The following is a 27,747-nucleotide window of genomic DNA, read 5'->3' on the forward strand; positions in this document are numbered from 1 at the left end:
TCTTTGTAAGACAAATCCTATATCATTGGAAACAGCCTGACTAAACTATCATGTTACTATATATTTTGCCTTGATACATTAGTTTAATGTAGGATGAAGGGTAATAGTCAGATTACATTTATCATTTCTTTAAGCCTCAATAGGTAGACAAACTTGTTCTTTACCTGGTTGTTCTTTAAAAAGGAATATCAGCAAATTCATTCATTTTTAGTCAGTTTTCCAACTGGAGGAATACAGTACGACTTCCATGTGTAGAGTTTCAGTCAGTTTTTATTAAAAACCACAAGGATCTGCTTCGATAAATATGTACAACAATCCACATGGTGGGAATTTTTTTTCAAAAAGGACCTGAATCCTTTGATTGGTTAAAAACAGAAATGCATACATTTCAGTTTGAAGGACGGAGAAAAATCTCTGTGTTGGTTCAAGTTACACCTCCTCAGAAGTCCGGTTAGAAGGTAACAGCTGGCTCTAACTCCTTGAGTTCGACCAGGCCTACTGTGCCAGTGCAAGCCATTACAGTTTGTTCCTCACACAGTTCAAGTTCTCTTTAAGAGTTCTTTTCAAACAGGACACCCCCCTCTTCACTTTGTCTCCATGACTTTACCTGTCGGGTCTTCGTTGTGTTTCCTTTATTAAAAGCACCAGGAAACTACGGAGAGCCATTTCACTCATCGACTTATTCCACCGAAGGACCTGCTGCCTCAGAAAAGCCATTCTGCTCACCGGCCCCTCTTCATGGGGCCCAGGACCAATCAGAGCTGGAAGGGGTACTCCTGGATGTAGCGTAGCAGTGGCCCTGGCAAGGGTAAATGAGCAGAGCAGGCTACGTGCTTGTTGATGGTGAGGCGGGTGAGGTGTTGAAGGCTTGGGAAGGCCTGGGGTCTGCAAAGAGGGCGTTTGAGCTTAAGCAGCACAGCACTGTCTCTGGCTTCTGTCAGGGAAGGGGAAATCTCAATGTCTGCCTTGTCCCTCTCCTCCTTCTCACCCCACTTTTTCTTGTCTCCCTGTTCCTCCACCTCGTCCATCCCAGTCCGTCCACCCTCAGGAGTGCTGCGGCCTGAGCCCACATAGTGCTGCACCAGGCTGGGGATGTCAGGGAAGGAGAGCAGGCGCGGACGGGCGGGGGAGCTGGAATCCAGCTGGAAACGGCCACAGCTGTATTGAATGCGTACGTTAGTGGGGCCTCGCTTTGTCTTCACCGATAGCGTGAGCATGTAGAGAGGGTGGCTGCTGTCACGTACCAGGAATGTGCCCTCAGATGCGGCTTGCAGTACTGCCTGAGCATCACTCGCAGTCATGCCACCCCAGTACCAGCCTGTGAACAACAACAACACACAATGGCATCATTAATCCATGTGGGCAACATTTTGTGAATTCAGAAAGGAAGTATTTGGGAAATATTTGGCAAGTGCTGTGTGCAGTTTCATGTTTTGACTGTTGTGTAGGTGTGGTAACCAAGTTACCTGAGATTTCCAGGTAGCAAAAGGTGCTCGCTATGGCCCGCAGATCTTTTCGAGGGTCCCACTGTTGAAGGGCGCTGTGGAGGCAGCTTGGAGTCGGCATACTCAGCGGTACCGCCGTCGGTGTGTCTTGCAGGATTGGTCTGGGGCTAAAGAGTAAGAAAATCAGTTTAGAAAGGTGACCATACAAAACAAATATTTACCTCATACACAATTGCATGTGCCGATATTTTCGCGAGCAGTTACGCCGTTCCCTTGAATGGCATAATCGTGTCTTAGGCGAACACAATACCTTTAAGATAACCTTCGGTAGAATATGATTTATAGGCTATTCTCTCATCTGCTTTAAACTGCACTGTTGTAGCCTAGGTTTAACACTGATTTCTGAAACGATCGCATACAATTCGACTGCATCCATTAAAGCGAGACCTAGTTAAACTGGTGTAATAATCATTATTGTGCCTTCCGGGGAAAAGTCATTCCTCAATGCGTTATGCATGGTCAACGCCTAAAGAATCCATAGAACTCAAACGCGCACAAGTCAAATTTCATCTATTTTACAGAAATATTTTTTTTAGGGAAGACTGTCAAGAAATGGAATACATTGTATTACTTTTATGTTCAGAAACTATGTATCCTGAAAATTACCAAATTGAATCGGATTTTATGAGTTTAACAACAGTAGACGAGTTTAGAATTCACAGCAGTTCCTGAAAACTTACCCTTGAACGCAAAGAATCATTATGAGGAAGAGTGGTTGAATCACAAATACACCCCCTGGTTTTCTTCGAAATCAATCGTTTCCCTAGTTTGAATTTAATGTGTAACTGATAAATTCTTTCTCCTTGGCAGCCAGAACTGTAACCCGAGTCGTAACTAAGAACGTAACCTCAATATCCAAAACAGAATGGTAAATAATTAAAACCAAACAACAATATAGAATGTCAAAAAGCCGATTTCACACTCAGAGTTGTTTCTCGAATGAATGTCTGAGTATTGCGGCGAGCTCAGTTGACAGCACTGTGAAACAGGTTGCTTCAAATGGCTTTGAGGGTTCGGTTGGTCGAATTCTGCTTTGTTCCAAGAAGTGTTTTCTGAGAATCGCTCGTGACGCCAATGGACTCGCTGACGCTTCTTCGTAAATGTAGCCTTTACTGTGAGGGTGCTAGTCTAACTACATTTTGGACTTGATGTTATTCTAGCATATTTTTGAGTTGTGTGATTTAGACACATTAAATATGTTCATTTTAAACACATTTTTATGGGTAGAGGAGGACATGGCACCCATAGACATATGCTCCCCCCAGTGGATCAGTATTGTAATTTTCCTTGAATGGCACACAGATTCCAAGAAGTCTACTTTCCAGGAAAGCGTGGGAGCAACAGCCAATCCACGACTCCCCTTGTTGCAACTCCGCCCCCAATGTTAGATCTGCTTGTTATGTATGCTAACCAGATTTCCGGGTAGATCGACGAGGACTACTGGAAGTAGCATAGTAGGCTTTTTCCAAACAGGACCCCTCCCCGCTCTCACTCTGTCACAGAATAAACTTAGTTTTGTAGTCACAGGCGCTGCTCATGATTAAGGTGTATGGTGTAAGAAAGCAGTACATTTTGGGATGCCTTTCATCTTAAAAATAAATTGGAATATAAAACATGTTCAAACACCACTAAGTAAGACTGTTTCGGAGACGTTGATAAATATGTATTTTTTTATTTGTCTTTTCTCCTTTCACTTAAGCTGTGTGTGTGTAGCTTAATTTCGTGCTTTATTTTACGTTAACCTTTTCATGCGATGTTGGCAAATTAGGTTACGTTAGACCCACACATGTTGAATTATGCAGGTCCATCTCTTTTCAATCTTCAGGGTTTCGCTGCTTCTGCCATTTATATCGAATACAGTCATGCGGCCAAAATACAACTGACATGTTAAGTTAAAAATTGACATATGCTTATGAACCCTGCATTGATGCAGACTCGCTGATGGAGGCTTAGCCCCTTTCCACTCCCTGTCAACTAGTTTGGGAGGGCATTTACAGTTTTTCACGATTGCTAAAACACATTTCTTGAAAGTCACGCATTTTCTCGAAACTGTAAACACAAAACCTCATAAACAAAGTTATCAAAATGATATACACTTTCAAGCAGTCAGTAAACAATACACCAAAAAATAGAAAACACATTGTTCAAAACATAGGCTATAGTTCTCAGGGAGAAGTATATATTTTTTAAATCTCAAAACAAATTTCATATTTATCTATCATTGTCTTTTGATGAATGAAGACATGTTCTCTCATAGTAGCTAAAAATGTATCAGAAATTACTACTCTTTTTTGCTCTAATTTGTGTTGGTTCTTTCTCCTTCTTGTACCCCTAAAGCACTGTACCCTGCATCTCACTACTCACAACTCACTCTTGTTCTTTGTTGCTATAAACCTGCAACCAGTCAAAATATATTGAGCAGTCAGTAACGTTACTGTACCAAATAGGAAGCACAATTTTCAGGGCCATACAACTTGTTTATTGTACATTATGCAGCCTACAGTATACACTACTACAGTAAAAGGGACAAAAATCAAAGGAGTCAACATGTCATCAATGTGTTTCTTCTTGTCTTTGGGCTGGGTCAGGCCACAGCACTTTGTCGACATCAGATATTTCCACTCTTTGTCTTCCTCTTTCTTGCCCACCTCCTTTTCCTCCTCGTCACCCACCTCACATACTGTATGCACTCGTCCTCTCACATTGTTTCTTCTAACCATTCTCAGACTTTCTCCTTCCCACCTTCAACAACCTGTTTGCTCTCTAAACTGGCTTATATTGGTTGTGTCACATCATTTGATACAAGTGAAATCAATTTTGAGTGGTTGTGTTTAATCAATGACATGGGTTTCCTATTTGTATTTGATTGTTGCCACTTGTGTTTACCAGTATGGATGACATGTGCATTAGAGGGCAGAATGTGTTTTGAGACTGACAAGTGTTTAGAGTTTTGCTGAAAAGTCTAAGTGAGATCTGCAAATTGTATTTTACCATGTGAACTAGTTTAAGCTATTGACAACAGACTGCACAATTAGCGACATGAGTTCAGGCAACTGAGAACTTTGTTCAGCCAATGGGTTTTTAGTGTTTTAGCAATTGAGAAAAACTGTAATCTGGCAGACCCTCCACATGATCGCGCAAATCGAGTGGAAGTGGGTAGGAGGAGGATGTAGGGGCTTGCCCCTGTTAATGCTCAACCCCAAAGTTAGTGAACACAGGGCAAAAGTTGATAGGACCCCATCCCGCACAATATTGGAGTAGTGCTAGAGTAGGGGAGAGTGGGGTAAGATGTGCCAGTTTTTACTTAAAGTGACTTATAAGCGAGGCCATGACAGTAATGCTTCAAACTAAAATATGTACATATATTTCAGGATGTTGTGCATCTTTGGGAACAATCAATTTGGATCTGAAATATAGTATTAAAGAAATATAGCTTACTGAAAAAAAGTAGTCTCGTGGCACAACTTGCCCCCGGTGCGGGGTAAGTTGTGCCATTAAAGAGAATAAATTGGGGCAAATTGTGCCATTGATTATTGAAGTAAAACAGTATATTTGCATCTCAGAAACTGTGTTGCTATATAAAAGCTAGACAAATTCAATGCAAAATTACTCATTTAAGGTGTATTTAAAGTTATTTTCAACAACAAAAGCTGATTTTCTACAAGCCTATTGCGCCACATGAGCACATCAAAGGTACATTTTCTTAAACAAGGCCTAGAGCTTCCTGAACACATCAGAACAAAGCTGAGTTGAGCTAATTCTATTTAAAGGTAATTTACATGAACACATGTTCAGAAAAAAATTAAATTCAAATGAAGACCAAATTGAATGGAATTCTTTATACAGATCACTGGCACAACTTACCCCAGGCCCTTTGGCACAAATCACCCCAATCCCACCTTTTTGGAAAAAATGCATCATCCAGCTGTTTTGAGCTAAATTCATACTAGCTATATAGACTCATAGTGTAGCTTACCAAAGCACTAAAACATGTGTGAAATGTTTTTAAACTTGTCTAAACCCGTTTAGACACAACAATCAAAAAAACGTGATCATAGAAATTTTACTTTGGAAGGCAAAAAACAGTTTTTTGAACTTAAATGTGCTTATCTCTCATGCAAAGAGACTCTCTTCTTTGCAGGATGAGTTAAATGGCTGACTCTTCAAAAATATGTGGTCACTTGACCAATTTTTTCTATGGTTCCCTAGAAATAAGGGGTGGCACAACTTCCCCACTGGCACATCTTACCCCACTCTCCCCTACTTGTTCACACGGCACAATTAAGTTAATTCTGTCTTCTTGTCTCCGTCTGTCAGATCAATTGAAGCCTACACTGCCACCACCAGGCGTAAAAATGAATTTTTCTTTTGCATCAAACTTCACATTTTATCAAAAAGTTAAAACAAATTTCTATTGCCATCCTTATGACGGCCCTGAAAATATATTTAAAAGTATTTTTATAAGGAGAAATAAAACAACAACAGGGAACCTTTGCTGCTCAGAGTAACTGAAAACACAAAGTGTGTCAGACACTGTATCTGGGTCTTCAACGTATAGGTCACTCATTCTTCATCAAAACGATGTCACTAAAAGTGAATTAGTGAACAGATTACCTAATGTACAAAGACAGGGACAGATGGAGCCATCAGATGGAACAGGTGCATAATAGGCCTACTGGGTCTATATTTATCAGAATTCGAAATAAACAAGTAAAAAGTGATTAAGTTGAATAGCCCCCAATTTATTAAGCCGTCCCTCCAGTTCTTCGTGATTCCATGATTTGCAAATTCAAACCAAAAACGGCATTTTTCCACAACATTGCCACCTATCTCTGCTAAAAATGTAAAACCCAGCTAATTAAGTTGAAAAGCCCAACCAAGGATCCACTTATTACGTTTTCTGATTGCTGATTAACTCCCATATTGAATTCATTTTGTAGTCATTCCAGTTTTCTGGGAGGTCGAACTACTTAAATGCACCCATGATTTAATAAACGTGCACGAATTTCTTAAATCGTGTGCAAAATATTGTCTTAATATTTGAAAACCATGGAGTTAATAGTGCATATGTTTTAGTACAACATGCACACCATATAGGACTGAGTGACTCGTAAGTAGGGTTGGGTACCGAGAACCGGTACCAATACGGCACCGGTTCCATACAACCGATACCTACCCGGACCGAAATGCAACGCAGATTTCGGTGCTTCCTTTCGGTGCCTGAGCAGATAATTTTTTTTTTTTTTTTTTTTGTTTTTAATTAAATTTTTTATAATTTAACAAAACTAGCGATAGCTAACGAGAATTAACGTTAGTGGCGTAGATCTTTCTGAGTACGATCTGTATACTTTTTTGTGTTGATAACAGATTTCGTGGGGCACATATAAAACTGCTCCATCTCCCAATATAGACTCTCGCCTGTGTCGCTCACGCTGCATTCCCTATGGGACTAGTGGAAACGGGATTTGTGTTGAGGAGTTGCCATGGTAATGGGTTGACTTGCGTGTGGTTTCGGTTTCAAGATAAGTGTGGTTGTTCTAAGCAGAAGTTGGATACGCTTTATTAAACGGAGAGCTACCGTCTCATCCAAAGATATTCCTTCTCAATGTGAGTTCTTAAGAGAGCACTAACTTGGACGCTACAATAACATTGCAACAGTCTGACAGCGAAGAGCAGGCAGCCTTGCACAGAGCAAGCACAAACAGAGCTAGCCATCAATATAACGGAGAAAATGTCGAAAGGTAAACGATCAAAAGTGTGGCTGTATTTCGCACAAAAAGATTCAAACAACGCGACGTGCAGCATATGCAACAACAAAATTGCGTGTTTTTGGTGGAGAGAACTCAAGAGGCCCTGAAGCTAAACTTTTAAAGGGGCAGTAGGCTACACATTCACGAAACCAGTGGGTTTAAATAAATGCAAACTAATTAATATTTGTTTTACTCTGAAGGCAAACATGCTCATATTTCTGCAAAAGTATTAATGAAGTGTGAAGTGTGTGTACAGAGTTTATGTATTTATTTATATTTATTTAAGTATACTGTAAACAGTTGTTATAAGTTAATATATTGTTCATAGTTTGAAGTTAAAAGGTTTGAAGCCAAGTGTTTTGTATTTATTTTTATTTATAGTATACCTCAAACAGTTAATATATTGTTACATTTAAAGAAAACTATTTGCCTTGGCAATAAATAAGCCTAATGTCTTTAATTAAAAAAAAAAAAAAAGTATCGGTTCTGGCACCGTTTAGGCACCGGTATCGTTTTAAAAGTATCGGTTATGTACCGGTATCGGAAAAAACCCAAACGATACCCATCCCTACTCGTAAGTGACAATTAATCTGATAATCAGAATCAGAATCAGAATCATAAAAGTTTTTACTGCCAAGTAGGTTTTCACCTACCAGGAATTTTTTGTGGTTCGTTGGTGCAAACAATAAACATACACAGTAAACAATAAACAATACACATATTAAGTTATTATATGCATATTAAGTTATTAAACATGGGAAAAAACTAAGTATAAGTGTGCAATTTAGAGTTCAGGATTAGAGTCCGTGTTGGGGGGCTGGGGCCGGGCCTTGTTGATGAGGCCAGCCGCAGACGGGAAGAAGCTGCTCTGGTGGCGCGAGGTTTTGGTCCTGATGGACCGCAGCCTTCTGCCGAAGGGGAGGGTCACAAAGAGTTTGTGACCAGAGTGGGAGGGGTCGGCCATAATCTTCCCGGCACGCCTCAGGGTCCTGGATCCAAACAGGTCCTGGAGAGATGGCAGATTGCAGCCAATCACCTTCTCCGCTGAACGAATGACACGCTGCAGTCTGCTTTTGTCCTTAGCAGTGGCAGCCGCGTACCATATGGTGATGGAGGAGGTGAGGATGGACTCAATGATGGAGGTGTAAAAGTTCAACATCATTCCCTTTGGCAGGTTGAATTTCTTCAGCTGCCGCAGGAAGTACATCCTCTGATGTGATAAGGGTATAATTTGGCTTAGGGATGACCTACAACCACATTTTGACAGTCATGCATAGCTTTTTTATTAATTTACTAACATTAAAAAAATAATTAGGGCTAATGGACTTTGCCATTGTGAATATCATGATTTGTGGTTTGTTGACTTCATTTTAAACAAACTCCAATAAACTCCAACTGGATCATTTTAAGGATATCATTGGATGTAATAAATGCACAGAGCAAGACATTCCAAGAGGAAAGATGTGTGCATCATTCTTGCTGAATTGGACTGTGGGCACCCAGTATTGCCGCAGACAGGCAGTAGGCAACTACTCCCATGGTCCTAATTTTACATGGCACATTGAGTCATACAACAATCTTTGGTTTTGTGATGCTGCCGCCTATCCCTAATGGAAAAAACTGCTTTAGTTTTTTGTGATTGTGCAATTTGCAAATTTACAGAGCCAGAAAGGGGCCAAATACAGGTTCATACTTCGTAAGCACATTCAAGTATATTGCACCAACGTTATGGTACATCAAGTTCCATCTACCTCAAGGGAACCTGAGCCCTTTTTTTGTTTTTAATCTGTTCTGGTCCAAAATGTTGCTAGGGACAATTGAAATCAGTCCAGTATTGAGTTAGAAACATTAAAATCTGCAACTGCAAAATTACCATACAATGGAATCCTAGACAAGCCATCATGTCAAAGTAAACTGCTTTTTTTTGTTAATGATAGGCTCGTAAATATTATTATAAGGGTCTGACAACATGGAAAGTTTCCCTAGAGATGCACCTGTGTCTGTTTATCTCAATAACTGTAAAGAAATAAAATGTACAATCAGTGTTTTAGATGCCTGGATCTTCCGGTTTCCTGCATAGCACCCCGCTCAGTGCCTGTAGTCAATAATTGAAGGGAGGCACTTTCCTTTGAGTGCCCTTTCCAACACCGCACTTTAGACCAATTGACTACAGTTTCCCTTTAAGTTCAATACATCCCCTTCTCAACTTAGGTTAGTCCTTGTCTGATTCTAGTTCTGACAGAGATACACTACAGAGATTTTCCTTTTTAGTTTAGGTTGTCCTATGATAGAACAGGATTCCAAGGTTTTTACGAAAAGAACAGGCTTCTCACTTGATATCCACTTGACATTGTTCTAATATACTGCAGGATATGTCGCAATTTGTTATTTGTTGGTGACCATCAAAATTGCTTTCCCCAGTTTCCTAGCCACAGTTTCAGACAACTTTCTGGTACTTTTTGTTTGAAGCAAATAAGTTAATCAATTTTTTCGAAAATATAGGGTTCAAATTCCTTGGAAATCGGATTTTTCACTTTGAGGGCAATTAGATCTTCTACAACACATTCGCTGGCATGTACAGATCCAGGCTGTGGAAGGACAGGTGGACAGGGGTCTCATTCAAACTTTGTGCAAAATGTGTACACATCCATATCTCCACTGCAATTTTCTGCAAAGGTGAACAATTAAATATGCCTTGCCCTAGGTTAATTAATTTAGAATTAGAATTTAGAAATAGAATTTTGAATAATTTCCAAGCGGAGAATCCACTGTAGGGGCACCATATTGACTCTGACATGCTGTAGCAGGCACACATGAACCGAAAATACACTTTTTCAACATAAACTCTAGCATGACTATTTTAGAGAGTCTGCAACTGGACGGCCCAAGAAAACGCTACAAAAATGTACCAGCGCACCACAGAGTGATGTATTTTAAAATTTACGAGCGCATCCTTGAGTAAAGCCAGGGCAGTCTTTCTGCGAATCACACACCCTGTTTTCAGGATTTTCATTGCTAAGGTTGTTGAGGTATAGACGTGTGTGACAAAGACTTTTGGTCATCATGTGTGACCCCTAACCTGTAGCACTAAAAACGTAACTAAATGTAATCTACTGTCCTGTGCATATCTGAAATGTAAACAAATAGACTTCTTTATCATTTGGCACAGGAAAAAGCTCACACAGTATACAGAAACAAGAGTCTTTATTTGGAATTCCTTTTCTGATACACATCATCTACTTGTTCAAATGATATGTTTGACACGAGACGTTCACAGGCAACGGACGTAGGCCAGAGGGTTGGCTGTGAATAGGTAGGCTAGCACGGCATCACAAATGTTCAGTTTGAAAAACAATAAAAAGATTAATGATCCATACAAAACACCAGCTCACTGCCTGTGCATGAGATTTCTAATGCCCATCTAAGTATGCTTCGCATTCCAGTCCTCTGTTGCTTGACTAAGAGCGTAACTAGAGGTTAATTCCTCTCGGTTTCTCTCATCATTGTGGAGAATTTGTTTGTGCCTAGATTGCTGACTTCACCTAACATTAATTTACAAGTCAGTTGATGTGTATGCTTGTAGGTTCACAATGTAAAAGGATGTCTTAAAAGTTGTTTAAGAAATGACTCACCATTTCCTTGAAATGTAACGTAATCTATGTGGAAATGGTCAGCTTGTCTTTTATGATTTTTCTATTTTAAAGTCTGAAAAGATTAGACTGGTCTAAATATGCCTTCATTATCAAAGGAGAGGGAAATACTTCTCATGTAAACCACTATTTCCTGAGTTTATTTTATGTCGTGTGTATGTATGTATGTACGTAATGTGTGTTTGTATTGTGTATGAAAAAAATTAATTCACAAACAACTAAACAAAAACGTAGAAGAATAAACACATGCTGAAAAGTTTAAAAACCAACAAAAAGTAAAAATACTAGAGATAATAGAGAGAATATTAGAGAACCCCATAAATCCCTTTTCTTCACTTTCTCAATAAACGGAGTGAAGCTATCTCAAGACTCTTTTTCAGAAGAAACAGGAGAGACTTTGGGACTTGGAGAAGAACTCATTCTCTCTTTCTCAAATTTTCTTTCCTGGTCCTCCTAACTTTTCTCTCCAATCTCTCCTTTGCCCCCTCGGATGAGGCGCTTGTTGCCCCTCTTTCCTGCTGGGCCGCGGGGTTTAGCAAAGGCCTGCTTGAAGGCGTGCTGCTTGGGATGCACCTCATCGTATAGAAACTCCTCCGTCAGCTCCTCACCACTGTCAATCTCCATCTTAAAGCACAAACACGCACACACGCATACACATAATGTACATCTGCTTGATCAATAAAATGTCTGCCATAGTCATAGTTTGGATGGATACTGTCCACTTTGCTACTTGAATGCTGATATGTGTGTATATTTTGGATATGTATGTGACTGTGACATCATCATGCCTTACTCATCATCTAACATTGTTGAATATCAGCAGTTACATCTAGTGTAAATATCACCTAGAGCAGTGGTTGTTAACCTTTTTGGAGGTACTGAACCCTGCAAGCTTCATCAGTGCATTCGTCGAACCCTTCGTAATTTGAAAAATAAAATATGATTTCTTCAAAACGACATTGTTAGTGTGAACCGGGCTATACTGTGTGTGTCTTGACCCGTGCCGAACCCCTGAGAGTGGCTCAACGAACCCCTGGGGTTCGATCGAACCAAGGTTAAGAACCACTGACCTAGAGCTAGAATATGAGTACCCAAACAAGACTATAGTTGGGAGCGGACACAATAGCAATTTTTATAGCAAATAAAAACAAGTGACTGGCTTTTGTGAGGCAGGTTCTTGAATGTGCCTCCAAGCAATGTGGATTGAACTCAGTTTCGGTCCACACGTGTGGCATTGAGCTGACCTTCTTGGCCACCTCTAGGTGGTAATCTTTTTCCACGTCCTCCAGCAGACGACTCTTACAGCTTGAGTATAGCATGCGCTCCTTCACGCTGCAGCTGTAGCCTGGCATGGAGTAGATGAACACTGGAAGATGAAAGAATTAAAAAAGAACAAGAAGAGTCTAAGTGAGAAGAATGTGAATATGTCTTGCGTCTGTCTGACTCTGCTTGCAGAAGAGCGGACTGACCAACAGACTGGAGGGATTCTCCTTCGTGGGAGTGCTTGTAGAGGAAGAAGTGGTAGCGTGGCGTGTCTGTGGGGATCCGTTGGGGAAGATCACAGGTCTCTGTGGGGCTGGTGTGGACCAGATCGATGGTCTCCTTATCTGTATCCAGTCTCTAAAAGAAACGTATACTGCACCGTTATCACATATAGTCAGACGCATGCGGATGTAGCATAACAGTGACACAAAGTCTATCATCAAGACAAGTGATTTTGTGGTATAGTGCTAATTCACAGTTTACTGTAACTGTGAATATTCAATTTTGTTGCCGAATGTAGTAAATTGCTGGCAGTTTATGAGGAGAAAATGAGAATGAGTTTGTGTGTGTTAGTGTTAACGTTTATATGTGTGTGTGTAGTAATAAAGTTTGGGGTTTATGGGTCAGTGTATCTGAGCGAGCTTTACCAGTTGAATGTAGTTGATACGTCTGTCTGTAAGCTGTTGAAAGGCACGCTTAGCGGCATCCTGCAATGGGAAGGCCAGACCCTGGAGTGTCTGTGGTTTGCTCATATCCACAGTCATATCTACATTTACCTATGAGGAGACACACGCACAGTTATATCAGAACATGCTCAGACACAATCATCCTCACTGTAGGCGTCCTGTACATAAACACTCACACACATGGAGGCTTGAATTGGGACAGACAAAGAGAAACAAACACATCACACAGAAACTGAGCAGGAAGCATAGCACAAGAGCCAGGTTCAATATATGCAAGAATTTACCTGCTTAACCCTGCCCTGTGAAAGAAAGGTGAGAATGACTGATTAAACATTATGGTGTCTACAGACGTAATACTGATTAGTGATTACTGATTGATGGTTTTTCATAGTTAGCATGGACGTCACCCTAACCTCGGTGAGTCTGATTTGCTGAAGCTCCCTTTCCGCAGCTGTGAGTGGGGCTGGGGCGGAGCACGATGACAGGTGTCTTTGGTAGCCTTGGAGACAGATGTCTTCCTGTGGAAGAGAAAGATCAGACACCAAATTCTGGCAGGTGGTAAAGCACCTTGTGCTCAACTCAAAAACATTAATCCTTAGCAGGGATACCATCGCTTCTTGGTAGTTGTTTCTCTCTGCAGGTCAAGCAATTTAAAGTTTTATTTTTCCGTCCATGATTTTTTAAGCAAACCTTTTGAGCCATACTTCTGAGCCAAGAATTCAGAAGAAGTATACTTCATAGAATAAGCTTCCCTTTCCCTTTCTTTTTACTGAGATACACAGCATGCCATGGTATGGCAGAGTAGAAGGACTTTGGATTTGTGCTCTGTACCTTCGTAGTGCCAAACATCTCATCCATCACTTGTCCTCCACCAAACTCTTTCTTCACCGTGGCACGTGTGGCAGCATACAGCATCTTTAGTCTGACCTTGAAGAAACAGAGAAAAAATGTACATTACATTACTGTAAAATGTGTGTGTGTGTTTGCATCTGTCACTGTGTAAATGCCTCTCTGTGTTCACGTGTGTTTGAGTGTGTGTAATGGTCTGAACTCAGACACACTTACTGGTGACTGGTCAGGCGACCAGGAGATGAAGAGCCACTCATAGCCTTGTGCATTCTGAGAGTCCAGCCGGTACAGGATGTAGCAGGGCTCCTGGGCGTCCAACAGTGGCAGCAGGAAGTGGTCATAGTCGCGGTCCCAGCTCTGAGACGGCTCACTGTATGCTCCCAGCACCAGCTGCTCTGAAACACAGAGCACAGCTCCTATCACACACCCTATAATAACTTCATACACACACTCCATAATTGAAACTCTCCATAATAACCTCATACACATTCTTAATAACACACTGTTTAATAATTTCACAGATAAACGTCATAATAGTTTCATATCAAATACCCTTGTAACTTCATACCGCACACCCCATGATAATCCCAAGGACACATGAGCCATAACCACATTTGTAGACCTCAACCACACACATCACCTTAAAACCCATACCATAACCCAAAATGGCCTGATACATAACAACCAGTTTAAAAATAATCTTGTACACACAGAGTACAATCCACATGATCACAAATTTCAGCACCAAATCATGTATCTTTTAATAACACACCATTTATAGAAAGTCATACCATAATAAGCATGATATTTTTTACCCCCTTAAGCCTTGATATACTGTACATGCCCCATAATAACAAACAGCTCGTAGTTACACACCCACCATGTCCCACATTGTACAGTAAACCTAATTTTTCAAACCAGACAGGATAAAAATCCCCTATAGGAAACCCGTCTTACTCTATACAGTACACAGAACCCACAAAAACTTTGCCGAACGAATCCATTTCATTGAAGTACAGAACCAATCAAGTTTTGCTTCTGAGGATCTAAGTTGAACCTTTGTTACTAGAAAAATCCCTGGGTTCCTCCACTGAAAGATCTTGGAATCATACCTTTTCACAATTTCTCTAAAATCACCTTTCATAATGTTAATGCACACAGCATGGTATTTGATGAATTAACTACATTTAATTAAACCGCTTCATATTTGATGTCTCTCTACCAATAGGAGGGGCTGCTTTGTAAGGGCCCTATTCCCTCACTCCGGGGCAGTTCAGGGTTCAGTGTCTTGCTCAAAGAGAACTTTTGACAAGGAACCCATCGGAGCCAGAACTGACCTGGGAACCTTACATAATTCCAAGACGCTTACTCTACTACAGCCAGAAGAACACTGCTCCAACATTAGTACATCGGGATTGCATCACGTTTGTCACATGACGCTTGACATCACCCACCACTCCACCTCACGTTACACACAGCAACAACAGCCTGCTCGGATTCCACGTCTATGTAACACACCTGGCCATACCACAGACACACAGATCAGCTTACTTGTCACATACAGAGATCATATCACATTTGAGACTTCTTGCTGGACACAGGTGTGCACACTGAACCCCCCCACCCACACACACACATATGTTCTGTTGTGTGTTCTTGACTGCACACTTCATCCTCACATTCTTTTATGTTTTTGTCTTTCCACCTGTACATTCATCTCCGTAACTGGCTCTTCATCTGCAGTTCTGAATCTTAAACCGGAACTCATCCTTACGTTTCTTGTGCTTTAACTGTCTGTCTGTCTGTTTGTCTGTCTGTCTGTCTGTCTGTCTGTCTGTCTACACAGGGCTTAAATGACACCCCCATCTAACCACGTCTCAATTAACTATTCACCAGCATTCATTCAGGTCTCTATCCACCTTGTCATCCATTGTCCATTCCTTCAGGTGCCTATCAATCGTGTCATCCATTGTCCATCCATTGTAATTCTTATTATGCTTTATTTGCATCTCTTGCTGTCCTTCTCTTTATCCCTGCAATCATCTCTTGTTCTCCCTGTGATCTTATTTTCAAATTTGAACTGTATTTGAAACACGTTCTCAAGTGTTTGTACTGTAGTTCCCAGGCTGCTGATACTAAATGCAACCTATAATGTGTCTAAAGAGACACAGTACTGCAGATCATTTCTTCAATCTCTTAAACTGTCACCCTGAAGGTGCTCGACTAAATTAAATCTCCATTGTTCCCATTCAATTCATAACTAGCTCTGCACAGTTTTCTCAGAGGGACAGCAGCTGTTGTGAGCCGGTGTGTGTCAGAAATGATTGGGCCGCGAGACATGTGAATGGAAGTCTTCCTACAAGTCCATTTATAAAAAGTCAGGTTGAGTCAGGCTACAGGCTCTAAATAAACTCACTGGTTCTATCCAGCTTTGACCATCTGTATAGAAAATATTTGCATTACTACTGTCACTGTGAAATTATAGCTTTAAATACATGAAGGATTATCATCAGTCATACACATGAAAACAGACATGATAATTAGTCACATATTTCAGTCCACAAACACACCGGTGCATCCATGTAAAATGCTCGACCAGTCAAACATGGAGTGCACCTGCACCTGCACAGAAAACCACTCTTCTTTGCACTTGCTCAAAAAGTTCCAACGTCCTTGGATGGTGCGGGGGGGATTTCCTGACCATCTTTTGCTGCAGCTGCTATTCTCAGCTTCCACACATTCCAACTATCAGCACAGACACATACTTTCCATTAGCCATTCTCACAAGTGCCCACACACACCCGCACTCATACACACTTACCTTCATAGACACAGACACACTCATATACAGTATGTCCACATGTGCTTCTTTGTCAACATAACCTCAAACACTCATAGACAATTGTCAGATTCTCTCCGTCTATATTTGGCCTGTTTTTGGGGTGAGACTGAGGTGTCATTTAGGGCAGCCAGTCCACTGCTCATTGTTTACAGAATGATATCTTGTTATCATCAAAAACCTGACAACGGAGGCGCAATGTATGGTCAACCAGTCAGACAATGACAACAGGTCAACCTATTCACAAGTGTGCGCTGTGGCTCTGCCCCCATGTCCTTCCACATCAGTCTAGAAATATCAGCAGAGAGCAGGAGGTGTCCCAGCCCAGAGACAACCAGCGACTGGACCGGAGGCTCACCCAAAACAGTCCAGTCTACATACCTCTGGTGGAACTCAAAACAGCCCCCACATTTCAGTGACACCAAGAAACTGCCCAGAAACACATGTTGTGCTACTCCGCAAACACCCTGTGACCAAATAACCCATGTAGCTTTGAAGTGATATCACCAATAGTCCAAACTGGAACATGATGGAAACATATCAGTGGGAGCTTGTGATAGAGCTGTAGATCATCAGCAAAGGTCACAGTATTCATCCAGGGCTGTGACTCAATAGAGCTGGGTGAGATCATTGAAAGGGAGTCATGTAGTTGGGTTTATTGACTTGTACTGGCACAGGATCGGATGGATCATAGATTGCATCAACAGCCTGGTCAACCCATCATTTTCCACATCAAAACATTTTTGTTGTTGCAGTGGGGCAAGTTAGCCGGTAAATATATTGACTACACTGTGATGTAGTTAGAGGACATTTGTTATCTATGCTGCCTATTAAGCAACTCCCACAGCCATTAAGCAACTCCCAATCATGGCCCTAGCAACAGACCAGGACAGCCAAAATCCACCTCACATTTGACAAGCAGAACTAATGGTGGCATTGCTAGCCACAATGTTGGCATTGATAAGACTCAAAAACTATTTGTCACTTTTTGAAGAATGTTTTTGTAGGCAGCTAGTTTAGGTATAATCTTAAAAATGAATTTTGATGGTATATGCCCATGTGATGTGAACAGATAAACACCTGTCGTTCCAACGAGCCGTGCCGTCTACGCACTAGTGTAGTTCTACAGTCTGTGGTGGAAAAATGTGAGAAATGCCTTCACAGCACAACATTGCGTGTCAAGTACATCGCCAGTTAGCATGTTAGCAAATATGCTTCAGTACGATGAAACTGTTCTGGAATCCTTGTATGTTCACCCCAAGTTGAAGTTGAGTTTTCTTTGTTAAACCTTCACTGAACACTGAACACTACACTGACTGCGGAAAAGTCTTGCGGAGCTGGACATGAAAGTCATGTGGTGTGGTGCATGGATGGTTCCAAGAGGGCTTTAGCTGCATGACCTGACTGAGGGCTGATTGCTCCGAATGTAGATTAGAGGAAAACAGACAATGAGGACACGTCAACTTGATAGTAGGATCACGTTTCACAGGAAACCATGCACCATACCACCACACACACACGAATACACACAATCACAATAATACCATTTCTTATCCCTGCGGACCAAATTCCTTTCTGAGAATGTATGTATCACCTGATCAAGGTCACATTATTGCAAAACAAGCCATCATTCCAATGGAATGAACAAGTGGACAGCTAATATTTCACAACTGTGTCTTGATTGGGAAATGTGTTTTTAGTTCCTGCTAGTGGAAAACCATTATCTTAGGGTCACACACCAGCATCAACAACAGACCAGACCAATATGTAAACAAATTACTCCAGACATAATAATGTCACCCTTTTCCAAACCATGGTGAGACAAAGAATCAACCCACAGAACCCACAAGCTGTCAGCAAATACACAAAGTCAAATATCCAATACCTTCCAACACCAAGACATCTGATGACTTGGCCCTTAAGTTTACAAGCTATGAGTCTAGTGAATGAGAATGGTACCATACTGTGAGAATCTTTAAGCTTCTTAAAGACAAATATTTTGGAGAAATAAACATTTTTTTTTTATTTCCTGACCCTGGTCATTAAGACCTTCACAAATATTGTAAATTGCATTTAAGAATTAATAATCAGGAAATGTCTGGAAACAAAGTTGAACTTGGTTGTAAACAAAGTAAATAGGCCTACTGTCAAAATAGGGTTGCACAATAGGTTGCTTCACTGTTAAAATGCTCCTGAGGATCATACATCCAAGGAAACTGCTAACCTTACGCTATGTCTATTTGTAACAGACTTACATTGGTCACCAGCTATCTCACTGGCCATTTAACCTTTGCTTCCGATAAGACATACCTCCACTGTGCATCTCAACTGGTGTTAATCCCCCCTCTTTAGTCCCTTGTCAGGAACTCCCCTTCGGTATCTTCACTCACCGTCCCGGATCAGCACCTGGATGATCCGAATGGCCGCCCCGCTCCGCGCCCGCACCAGGAACTCCCTCAGCTCATCCGTCACCACCAGAACCAAGAACATGTTTCCCGAATGGCCCCTGTGCGCACCCGTCTAGCGAGGCTCTCCCTGGGAGAGAGCAGAGGAAGAAGAGAGGCCGCTGTACCACGCTACAGAGGCAGTGCCAGCCTCAGGAGTGAGAAGGGCTCTGGAGATGGAGGTAGAAAAAAAGTCAAGAGGCAGAGAGAGAAGATGGAACTTAGGGAAGAACTGAGAGCCGTCAGAGATAGCAGGCAGTGATCAGAGTGTGGGAGCTATCTCTGTGAGAGCATGTGAGTGAGTGAGCAGAGAGGTTGAGAGGGTTGGGGTGGGATTGAGGGGGGGGGGGGGGGGGGGGGGGGGGGGGTCTTGTAACTAGGACAGGATCATGTGTGTATGCTGCAGGAACCTGATCCCCCCTGCCCCAAATTTAGCTGCTACTGACTGCTGTCTGGCTTCAGATAACGTTCTTCCCTCGAACAAACTCGGCACCCCCCACTAGCTGCACACTTCAACAGAAGCCCACTTGCTAGAAGTCACTTGGAGAAAACTGAATAAAACAAGAATAGCAAGAGCAGTTCTTAAAAAAATGACCAGCTCTGTGACCTTATCTGTATGGTAGCGAAAGGAATAAGAAACTTCATGAATACTAAAATGCCCCACCATTCTAGTCTTAATCTAATCACACACATGCGACTCTGCAAATACACCGGCACACTGCCACACTGCCACATTCCCACACACCCAACATTACGGAACCCTCTAAGGGTCATGGTGGTGCTGAGCTGCGTTTTTGTTTCCTCACAATACGTTTGAGATCCCACACAATACATTTTGCGTTACCTCGTAATACTTTTGCATTCCCTTGCAATACTTTTGTGTTACTTTGAGAACACAACAGTATTGGGAGGTAACGCAAATACTGCAAGGCATGGAAAAAACATTGCAAGCTAAAACAAGAGTATTGGGAACGCAAGGAAGTTCCATCATAAAAATAAATGACCCTTATGGGTCAACAATACAACATACAGTAATGTCTACACTAGAAATGATTGCTGGTCACTCATGGAGCAGAGATAGTGCACCTTCCATACAGTGTTGGAAGGAGAGCTACACCAGAACAGATTCCTTTATGGTTACTGAGACTGATGCTCCCATTTAAAATAAGCAGATTCAGTTAGCTCATATTCACATCCTTTTAATGCACACTGTTTAATAAGACTTGTTCAAATATTTGATCCTTTTCTTTATTGCAGCTGTATTTATGGCTATCTTACTTCCACGCCTGTCCATGTTTATTCCATCATATGCGCATTGGCTTACTTAGCTCAAAAATAGCATAGCCAAAAGGTTTCTGAATTCTGACATATGTGTAAAATTTACGTCATCACTTTCAAAATATACATTGTGAGTTTAAGCATCAATGAAATAACTTTTTTTTCTTTTAAAAACACAAACTTCATCAGACGCGTCGAAAGACCAAGTACAGAGAGAACAAGTACAGAGAACAGTGCATTTAATACTTCAAAAACTCTCTCTGACAACTCCCTTTGGGGCAATCCATAGGCGGTGCAAACAGGTAGGTTGTGTGTGTGTGTGTGTGTGTGTGTGTGTGTGTGTGTGTGTGTGTGTGTGTGTGTGTGTGTGTGTGTGTGTGTGTGTGTGTGTGTGTGTGACATCACTGAGACACTCTCAGTGCTTTGATTGCCGGCAGGCGTGACATCTATGCCAGAGTAGACAACCAGCGGAGTAGACTCATGACCCCTCACTGCAGCCCACCTGCCGAGCTCCCCATCTGACAACACCAATAACATGGCACTGCTTTTTTCAGCTAAGTCACAATCCGTACTGTTAGGCACTGTTACTATCCGTTTTCAGTCTATGGAACATTAATGAATTGGGATCAAAGTCTGTATGTAACTTTACAGGTTTTTTAAAGATCTTTACACGGTCACACACATTGACTTTATGATTTAATGAAGATTCTTTCAGAATTGTATCTCAAATGAGTTAGATTCAAGAGTACAGTATATGCTATGTATCAGGGTAATACTGTGTGTGAACATAATAATGAATGCTTACTAGATTGAATTGTCTGAATAAGCACAATAAATAATGAAACAGAGAGGAGCCAGGTCACACAAGTGACATCTAATCCCCCTAGCAAGTGCACTTCCACTGCTTGTTTAGGTGATGAAGTGTCTGTGGCTCAGACCGGAGGAGTCAGACTTACTAATGCAGGACCAGGCTGGTGTCACAGGGCAGAAGTCAAATACTGTCTGGCTATGAGGCAATTACTCATACCCACACAGGCAGTACATTCATCTTAAAAAGTACACAGTGCTTGTGTCCAAAATAATTTGCAGTGTAGGTAAGGTATAGATTTTATCAGTATACAGTGCCACTTGAAAGTATGTGAACCCCTTGAGCAGTTAAGAGTTTTCTGTTGTTTTACCATGATTTTTCAATTTTTTCATCACCAATTTTCCCAAGACTGATGGGCTGTCAGTACCTTCTTCCTGATTTACTCGGATATCTCCTTTCCTCTCGGCATTGTTGATCTGCGTGGGTACACCTCGCCACTACAGTAGTTTGGTTGGTTTCCTCTCTCCTTTAATTGGTGTTGCCCAAACCTTTTTCTAATAAGGTCTCATTTGATTGGTTTGCTTAATTGACTAATTAAGTAAGCATTCATTATTCATTAATTGACTAATTAAGCACCCAAACGTGTTTCACCAAATCTGTTAACTACTTGACTTTACCAATGCAGCTGGGGGTTCACTTAATTTGCACATACACTCATTACATGTTTCATGTAGTTTCGGCATTGTGTATTGGCTTGTCACACAATTCCCTCTAAACAAGTACATGACAATGATAAACATAAACCTGACATTTTATACATAGAAAATAAGTGACGAAAAAATTGAAAAATCATAGTAAAACAACAGAAAAGTATTAACTGCTCAAGGGGTTCACATACTTTCAAGTGGCACTATATATTCACTCTTGGAATAAAAAAAACTCACGGTATGGAAACAGCATCTGTTCAAGTTTTCCTGTTTTGTCAAAATGAAACTTCCCGGGTGTCATTATGAGTTTCCACAGTAGAAGGTGAAGTGAGAAACCTAGAACAGAGGGGCCTGCCAGGCTGACCAAAGGGTTGAATGTAGCTCCGACAGAACATGAACACATGTGAATCCTTTTATATTCGAGGACCACTCTTATGAAGCAGCTGATGGCAGCAGTTGGGGTAAAAGTATTCTCACCACTGGCAACCTCACTTCAAAAGTGAGTATAGCCCATCATGTTTGATAAAGCTGGTTAAGTTTGTCATTCATTTTCTGAGGAAAGTCTCCAATTACTGTGGAAGCATGGCACAATGCCACCCTTCTGTGCTGTATGAAAAAGGGAGGCTCTCCTCTTTACATATCAAGTGACTCTTTGGTGCTCATGTGGGTATCTCTGCAAAGTAAGACCTTCTCAGGAACAATACAGTTGTTCTTTATATGCTCTGTGGAAGACTAAATAATCCTGACAGATTGTGCTACTTACATGATGGTGAGTGTGTGTTTTATCAAGTCACAAGTGGATGGATGGAAAACATAAGGGAACACTTTCAGATTAAAGTGTTTATTGATAATAATATAAAAAGGAACATAACTGAACAAAACACAACATATGAATCTCTTGATGAAAACCTATTTACAAATCCTGAAGTTCAACTGAGAATTGTAATGTCCTTGGAAAGGAACATCCAGCCCCAGCAAGGTGGAGCGCCCCTCCCTTCACAGCCTGAACTGCTGTCAATCATCAATAGTGGGTAACCAGAAAGCCTGCAAAGAAAGAACAGAGAGGCCTTCAAACAGGTCCTACTTGCATCATATGCTGTCAATATTCTTATCTTAATCCTTTTAAGAGCCAAGAGGACCACTGCATTTAAAGGCAGACAGCAGTAAAGGTGATGCCTACATATAACAATTAAAAAATGCTGTCTATAGTTCAGGTTTTGCTTGCTACTTCACACCATTTCATAAAACATCTCCTTTATACGTGAATATGTGCAGTTATCTAATGGATGCAATTAGTTGGTATTCAATGTTTTTCAGGTCAATGATTCAAATTTACCATCCTTTTCTGAAAATAAAATTGAACGCATTAGATATTTGAAGGCATAACACTCACTCTGATTAGATCTTTTTAATATATATAATTTCAAGATTCATTTACTATTAAGAGCATGTGCAGGTTTACCCACCATGTCAACATGCTCATTGGGAGTTAGAATAAAAAAACACTAATTTTCACACCATTATGTTAGAAATAATAAATCCTGTTTGTGAATACAGTCTCTGAACTGTACTGAATTCTGTTTTCTATGGCAAGGGAAACGTTGTGTGTCTATGAACAAGTGTATGTGTGCATGTGAGAGAGTGATTGTTTCTCACCATGTTGGAGCAAGCACTAGCGAAGGTCATGAACTTGGGGTTGAACTGTAGACACGTGACGGGGCCTGTGTGTTTGCCGTCTAGCAAAGCCACCTTCATCCCACTCTCTGCATTCCAAACATGGATCTTCCCATCCTCAGAGCCTGGGAAGCATGTGAGGAGAGACAAAAGGTCACTGCTACTGTTCTCCCAACCCATCACATGCATCACGGACCTTATCTGTAAAGCCTTAAGCTACCATGGCTCTACCCATCATCACCCTTTCGACTCACCGATCATAATAAACTGAGAGTCAGGAGTAAACGAAGCCTCCAGAATCACCGCTTTGCTGTTGTTGTAACCCTACAGAATCCAAGCAAATAAACACACAAAATACAAACATTACGAAGATGACAACTGAAATGTATACCATTTCGTTAGATATAGTTGAACAGCAGGTGTGCATTTTTCATGACAGGCAGAGTACATTTTGGTGAAAGTTCTCTTTATCCTTCTCTTACCCCAAACGAATGAAGAACAGCCCCCTTGAAGGCATCCATCAGGCGCAGCGTTCCACCATTGGTGGAGACCAGGATCAGCTTCCCGTCATTACTGAATTTCAGGCCAGTCCACTCACATGTGCGCTCATAGGGCAACTTAAAAGTGGCAAATGGACCCTGGAGGAATAGAGGATTCAACTGTGAACACACAGGAAACTGACAAAAAGGTAATTTACAAACCACACAAACTCACTAAAGGTACTGCAGTGCATCTAACTCAGCCAGCAGTATGCAATACTTTATCCTTTCTGTTTGAAACAAACCAATGTTTGCTTTTAAATGTATCTGGTCAGACCATATATGATTAAGATAAACATTTCTAAACCCAGCACCACACTAAGACTTAAAGTCAACCCTATCATAAGTCATTGCAATCATCCTCACCTTGTCAAATGAGCGCAGGTCATAAAGCTTAACCATCTCAGAGTTTACCCCCGCTGCAAAGATCAAACCCTCTGGGTCAAACGAGCACACCGGCTTTCCCTGTAGGTGCATCAGGCCCTGAAAGGGGGTGGGGTGGCGGGAGGTTAGAGGCAGGGTCAGCAGGACCACTCACAATCATATTCAGCACACAGAGGTTTCAAACATTAAAAAAAGAAGCATGCCATTCAATCAACACTTCTCTCAGCTCACTTCTAAAAACTGGAACATTTGCATATAAAAAAGAGGTAAGTCCTTATCGCTGAACTGTTATGACAAGTTCTCTGAAATCAATTAACTTTGTGCAAAAACATCCTCTACTCGATGAAGAAGTCTGCCAGCCTAAACTGTGCTTTGCCTCTCTCACCTGGCAGTTTGGGGAGCGGAGGTCCCACAGTCGAATGGTTTTATCCAGCGAGCCGGAGATAAAGGTGTCATCCACAGGTGACATGGAGAGTGCCACCACCCTGAAAGAGCCCACCAGAAGAGACATATCCTTAGATTCACAGTGCATTCTCCTAACATGCATGCCACCCATTCTAGTTCATCTTTTGGTGGGGTCCTTACCTCTTGTTGTGTCCAGGGAAGTACCGAATGTACTTGTTGTCATGTAGTGACAGATACCGAATAGTGTCTGCAACAAGATAAAAGTGTTGAACAGGCATCAAGCCAAGGCCGGTACCACTAACAGTTAGCTACCAAAACACTATGCAGCATGACCAAATTGGCATCAACAGTGCACAAGAAGCATCTGGACTGTAGGATGACATTAGAAGCACACACAGCGGGGGGCGATGACATGGCTCCACCCTGGGCAAGGCAGTAGCATGTACAGTTATCTCCAGTAAAGGGCGGAATCACAGACCCTCAAACTGTACAAACAACTACCTCAGACCAGGGTGGGCAGGCTTCCAGCAAAGGCAAAAACAGCGCACCTTTGAAAGAACAGACTCCATCATCAACACTGCATGATAAGGTCTACTCCAGAACCACTTGTCTACGTGTAGGAGACAAACATCAGATGACAAGACATAGCCTTAAATCAGCAGGTAGTTAAATGTGATTGTAAAATCGCCAACATTTTCATAAGATATAACCAACTGACATACCATCAATTTTGTTGGAACTGTAGACAACGGTGTTGGCTGCATGTGTGTATCTGATGAGGTCCACTCCATACTTCTTGCTGTACAAGGTTCGCTTTGGTCTAAGTCACAGAGACAAAACAAAGCCCCTCAATACCAGTGATTGAAGCAGATAACAAACACTCCAAGCCCGTACAATCACTGAAACCAACCTGTACCAGTTCTAATAATAATCATTTTATTGCCAAGTAATTTACGCCTGCTAGTAATTTGCTTTGGTATATAATGATCGCTGAGTAACAGTATTTATCACAAAGTAAAATGTTGGGCCTACTCCATGCCAGTATTCTAGAGAGGGCCACTGATGAGTTATGAGGGTTCATAAAACCTACTGCATGGGATGCTTTGATATTACACAGCACGTTATTGAACTGTAACGATAGCTAGTCAACTCTAAGCGAGAGGCGTGGTAGCTTATGTTATCAATGGTCACTGCTTGGAAATCCTCGTGTTGACGGTGATTGTTAACTTAGCTAGCTCGCTAGCTTTGTATTACGGTCGTTAGCTAGCCACTCCAGCTACACGCCAAAACACTCCTAAAGTAGCAACGTTACCCTCCCAGCTAGCTAACAAGAGGATACCCATAGACCAAAACCCAACTACTGGCAAATAGTTCCAATCAAATGTAATACAGTACAGGCGGATATGATGTTCTGGGGCAAACAAATACACAGTGGTACAGCTAGCTAGCGACCAAACCGCCAGCTGAAAACATAATCAGCTAACGTTTGGTAGCTAAGGTTGGTGGCCTGCACCTACCATTGACTAGCTAGCTTCCAATCAAGCCTGTCTGATTGTGATTTATAACATAACGTAGCTGAAATTCCCCTTACTTTCCCTCCTGGCAGTCATATAAGACTATAGAGTCATCATCGCTGCTCGAAATCACCGTCTCCCCATTCGAACTGAAGTCAAAACAGTTGATTTTGTCCGAATTCTCTCGGAACACCTTAGCTACCCTGAAACTCCGCAACACATTGTCCGTGAGCTTCATGGCCTTTGTGCCTGTTAGGGATCAGGCTACCCTATATATCTTTAAATTAGTAACAAAGCCAGAAATATGTATAAACTTATTTAAGTTTTTTTTTTCATAAATTGAATATTTTAATGATGTAGCTATGGAGAACAGATGATTCAGACAACACCAAAATGCGCCTTGACTCGTCCGTTTTAACTAGCGCTACAGAAGAGGCGGCAGAAGAGGCGCATAAGATTACAGTAATGTGAAGTGAGCGACAACAGGGAGCTGAGTGGAAACCACAAGAGTCAAAATAAAAGGCCTACAAACTGCTCATGGTAGGCCAAGGTGTGGTAGGATCTTCTCTAAGTTCAAATAAATGTTGTTTTATCCATGGATTCACATATGTGCTGAGCGAGTCATACAATACAGAAGGATATTCACCAGATTATCTAACAAAAACCAGGGTATATAAAAATTAAGTAGTTATATATAACATGAAAGATTGTGCCCAAATTCAAATCATTTAAAAATATAATTAAGACCTTATAAAAAGTTAACAACATTCCAAACAATCATCCAAGGGCCACTCTTTTTGGTATGGTGTGTCCACCCGTAGGCTACACTTTGCTGAAATGAATGACTTCAGATTGAAATTGCACCAAAATATTCAGTGGTCAATGAGATTTTTGTTAGCGTTGATGGATTATCACTGCTCACATTGTTGAAAACAAGTGAGTTAAAGACCCACTACGAAATATGTACTGAGACATTTTTGTACTCCATAATTTGTTGTAGAGGCATAAGTTGTTGTAGTGTTGTAGTGGCATTATCTGAAATACATCCCATATCCCTTAAATGCCAATACAGCAGAAATTAACAACTTTCTGGCAAATTAGACTCAAAACAAGTAACCAATGTCTTTATCAGTGTAGTCTATCATTCACAAGCTATGGTCAGTCAGAGACAGCAGGCTACAAGGAGACAGACCAGTGGAAAAAAAATTGCGGAGCCTCTAACATTAAACATGTCTGATGTAAAACAGACATAACATCAGATCAGAACAAACAGAGGTCCTGGATATAGATTTCTGATGTGATAATAACAATTTTATGACTTTAGAGGCTTACTTAAACAAATACAAAAATCACACGCAAACAACATAGCAATACGTGAATTTGCAGTGGCAAATATTTACATATCTTTCTGTTTTATTTTGGCGGCCATATTTTCGCCTGTTAGCTACAATA

The 27,747-nt window shown here is 41.2% G+C and overlaps 3 protein-coding genes across 4 annotated transcripts; all 3 read right to left on the reverse strand.

Annotated features, from left to right (window-relative positions):
- Window positions 1-252: 252 nt before the first annotated feature.
- Window positions 253-2,697, reverse strand: cisha (cytokine inducible SH2-containing protein a). Its single transcript, XM_080846710.1, has 3 exons — window positions 2,186-2,697; window positions 1,467-1,612; window positions 253-1,318 (listed from the first exon to the last, which is right to left on the reverse strand). The coding sequence occupies exons 1-3, from the start codon at window positions 2,203-2,205 to the stop codon at window positions 756-758; spliced, it is 729 nt and encodes a 242-aa protein (XP_080702836.1). The 5' UTR covers window positions 2,206-2,697; the 3' UTR covers window positions 253-755.
- Window positions 2,698-10,442: 7,745 nt separating this feature from the next.
- twf2 (twinfilin actin binding protein 2) lies at window positions 10,443-19,295 on the reverse strand. Of its 2 annotated transcripts, XM_080845558.1 has the most exons (9): window positions 18,933-19,295; window positions 13,920-14,098; window positions 13,686-13,781; window positions 13,268-13,372; window positions 13,139-13,153; window positions 12,816-12,944; window positions 12,375-12,525; window positions 12,150-12,271; window positions 10,443-11,529 (listed from the first exon to the last, which is right to left on the reverse strand). In XM_080845558.1, exons 1-9 carry the CDS (start codon window positions 19,030-19,032, stop codon window positions 11,359-11,361), a joined length of 1,068 nt encoding a protein of 355 aa, XP_080701684.1. In that variant the 5' UTR covers window positions 19,033-19,295; the 3' UTR covers window positions 10,443-11,358. The 2 variants fall into 2 exon arrangements, with proteins under 2 accessions (XP_080701684.1, XP_080701685.1); XM_080845559.1 differs by lacking the exon at window positions 13,139-13,153.
- Window positions 19,296-22,604: 3,309 nt separating this feature from the next.
- wdr82 (WD repeat domain 82) lies at window positions 22,605-26,722 on the reverse strand. Its single transcript, XM_080846208.1, has 9 exons — window positions 26,373-26,722; window positions 25,504-25,601; window positions 24,962-25,028; window positions 24,762-24,861; window positions 24,359-24,475; window positions 23,936-24,091; window positions 23,708-23,777; window positions 23,436-23,578; window positions 22,605-22,823 (listed from the first exon to the last, which is right to left on the reverse strand). The coding sequence occupies exons 1-9, from the start codon at window positions 26,531-26,533 to the stop codon at window positions 22,794-22,796; spliced, it is 942 nt and encodes a 313-aa protein (XP_080702334.1). The 5' UTR covers window positions 26,534-26,722; the 3' UTR covers window positions 22,605-22,793.
- Between the last annotated feature and the right edge of the window lie 1,025 nt (window positions 26,723-27,747).

Source organism: Sprattus sprattus (genome assembly GCF_963457725.1).
Source record: "Sprattus sprattus genome assembly, chromosome: 10".
NCBI lineage: Eukaryota > Metazoa > Chordata > Actinopteri > Clupeiformes > Clupeidae > Sprattus > Sprattus sprattus.

Excerpts from the sequence above, each read along its gene's own strand:
- cisha (XM_080846710.1), bottom strand. The coding sequence starts at position 2,205 with ATGATTCTTTGCGTTCAAGG. Across the intron at positions 1,613-2,185 it reads ATGATTCTTTGCGTTCAAGG|CCCCAGACCAATCCTGCAAG; the intron begins GTAAGTTTTCAG and ends CTTACTCTTTAG. Across the intron at positions 1,319-1,466 it reads TTGCTACCTGGAAATCTCAG|GCTGGTACTGGGGTGGCATG; the intron begins GTAACTTGGTTA and ends TGTTGTTCACAG.
- twf2 (XM_080845558.1), bottom strand. The coding sequence starts at position 19,032 with ATGTTCTTGGTTCTGGTGGTGACGGATGAGCTGAGGGAGTTCCTGGTG. Across the intron at positions 14,099-18,932 it reads CCAGGTGCTGATCCGGGACG|AGCAGCTGGTGCTGGGAGCA; the intron begins GTGAGTGAAGAT and ends TCTGTGTTTCAG. Across the intron at positions 11,530-12,149 it reads ACCTAGAGGTGGCCAAGAAG|ATGGAGATTGACAGTGGTGA; the intron begins GTCAGCTCAATG and ends TTGTGCTTTAAG.
- wdr82 (XM_080846208.1), bottom strand. The coding sequence starts at position 26,533 with ATGAAGCTCACGGACAATGTGTTGCGGAGTTTCAGGGTAGCTAAGGTG. Across the intron at positions 24,092-24,358 it reads ACCTGCGCTCATTTGACAAG|GGTCCATTTGCCACTTTTAA; the intron begins GTGAGGATGATT and ends CTATTCCTCCAG. Across the intron at positions 22,824-23,435 it reads CTAGTGCTTGCTCCAACATG|GCTTTCTGGTTACCCACTAT; the intron begins GTGAGAAACAAT and ends CTTTCTTTGCAG.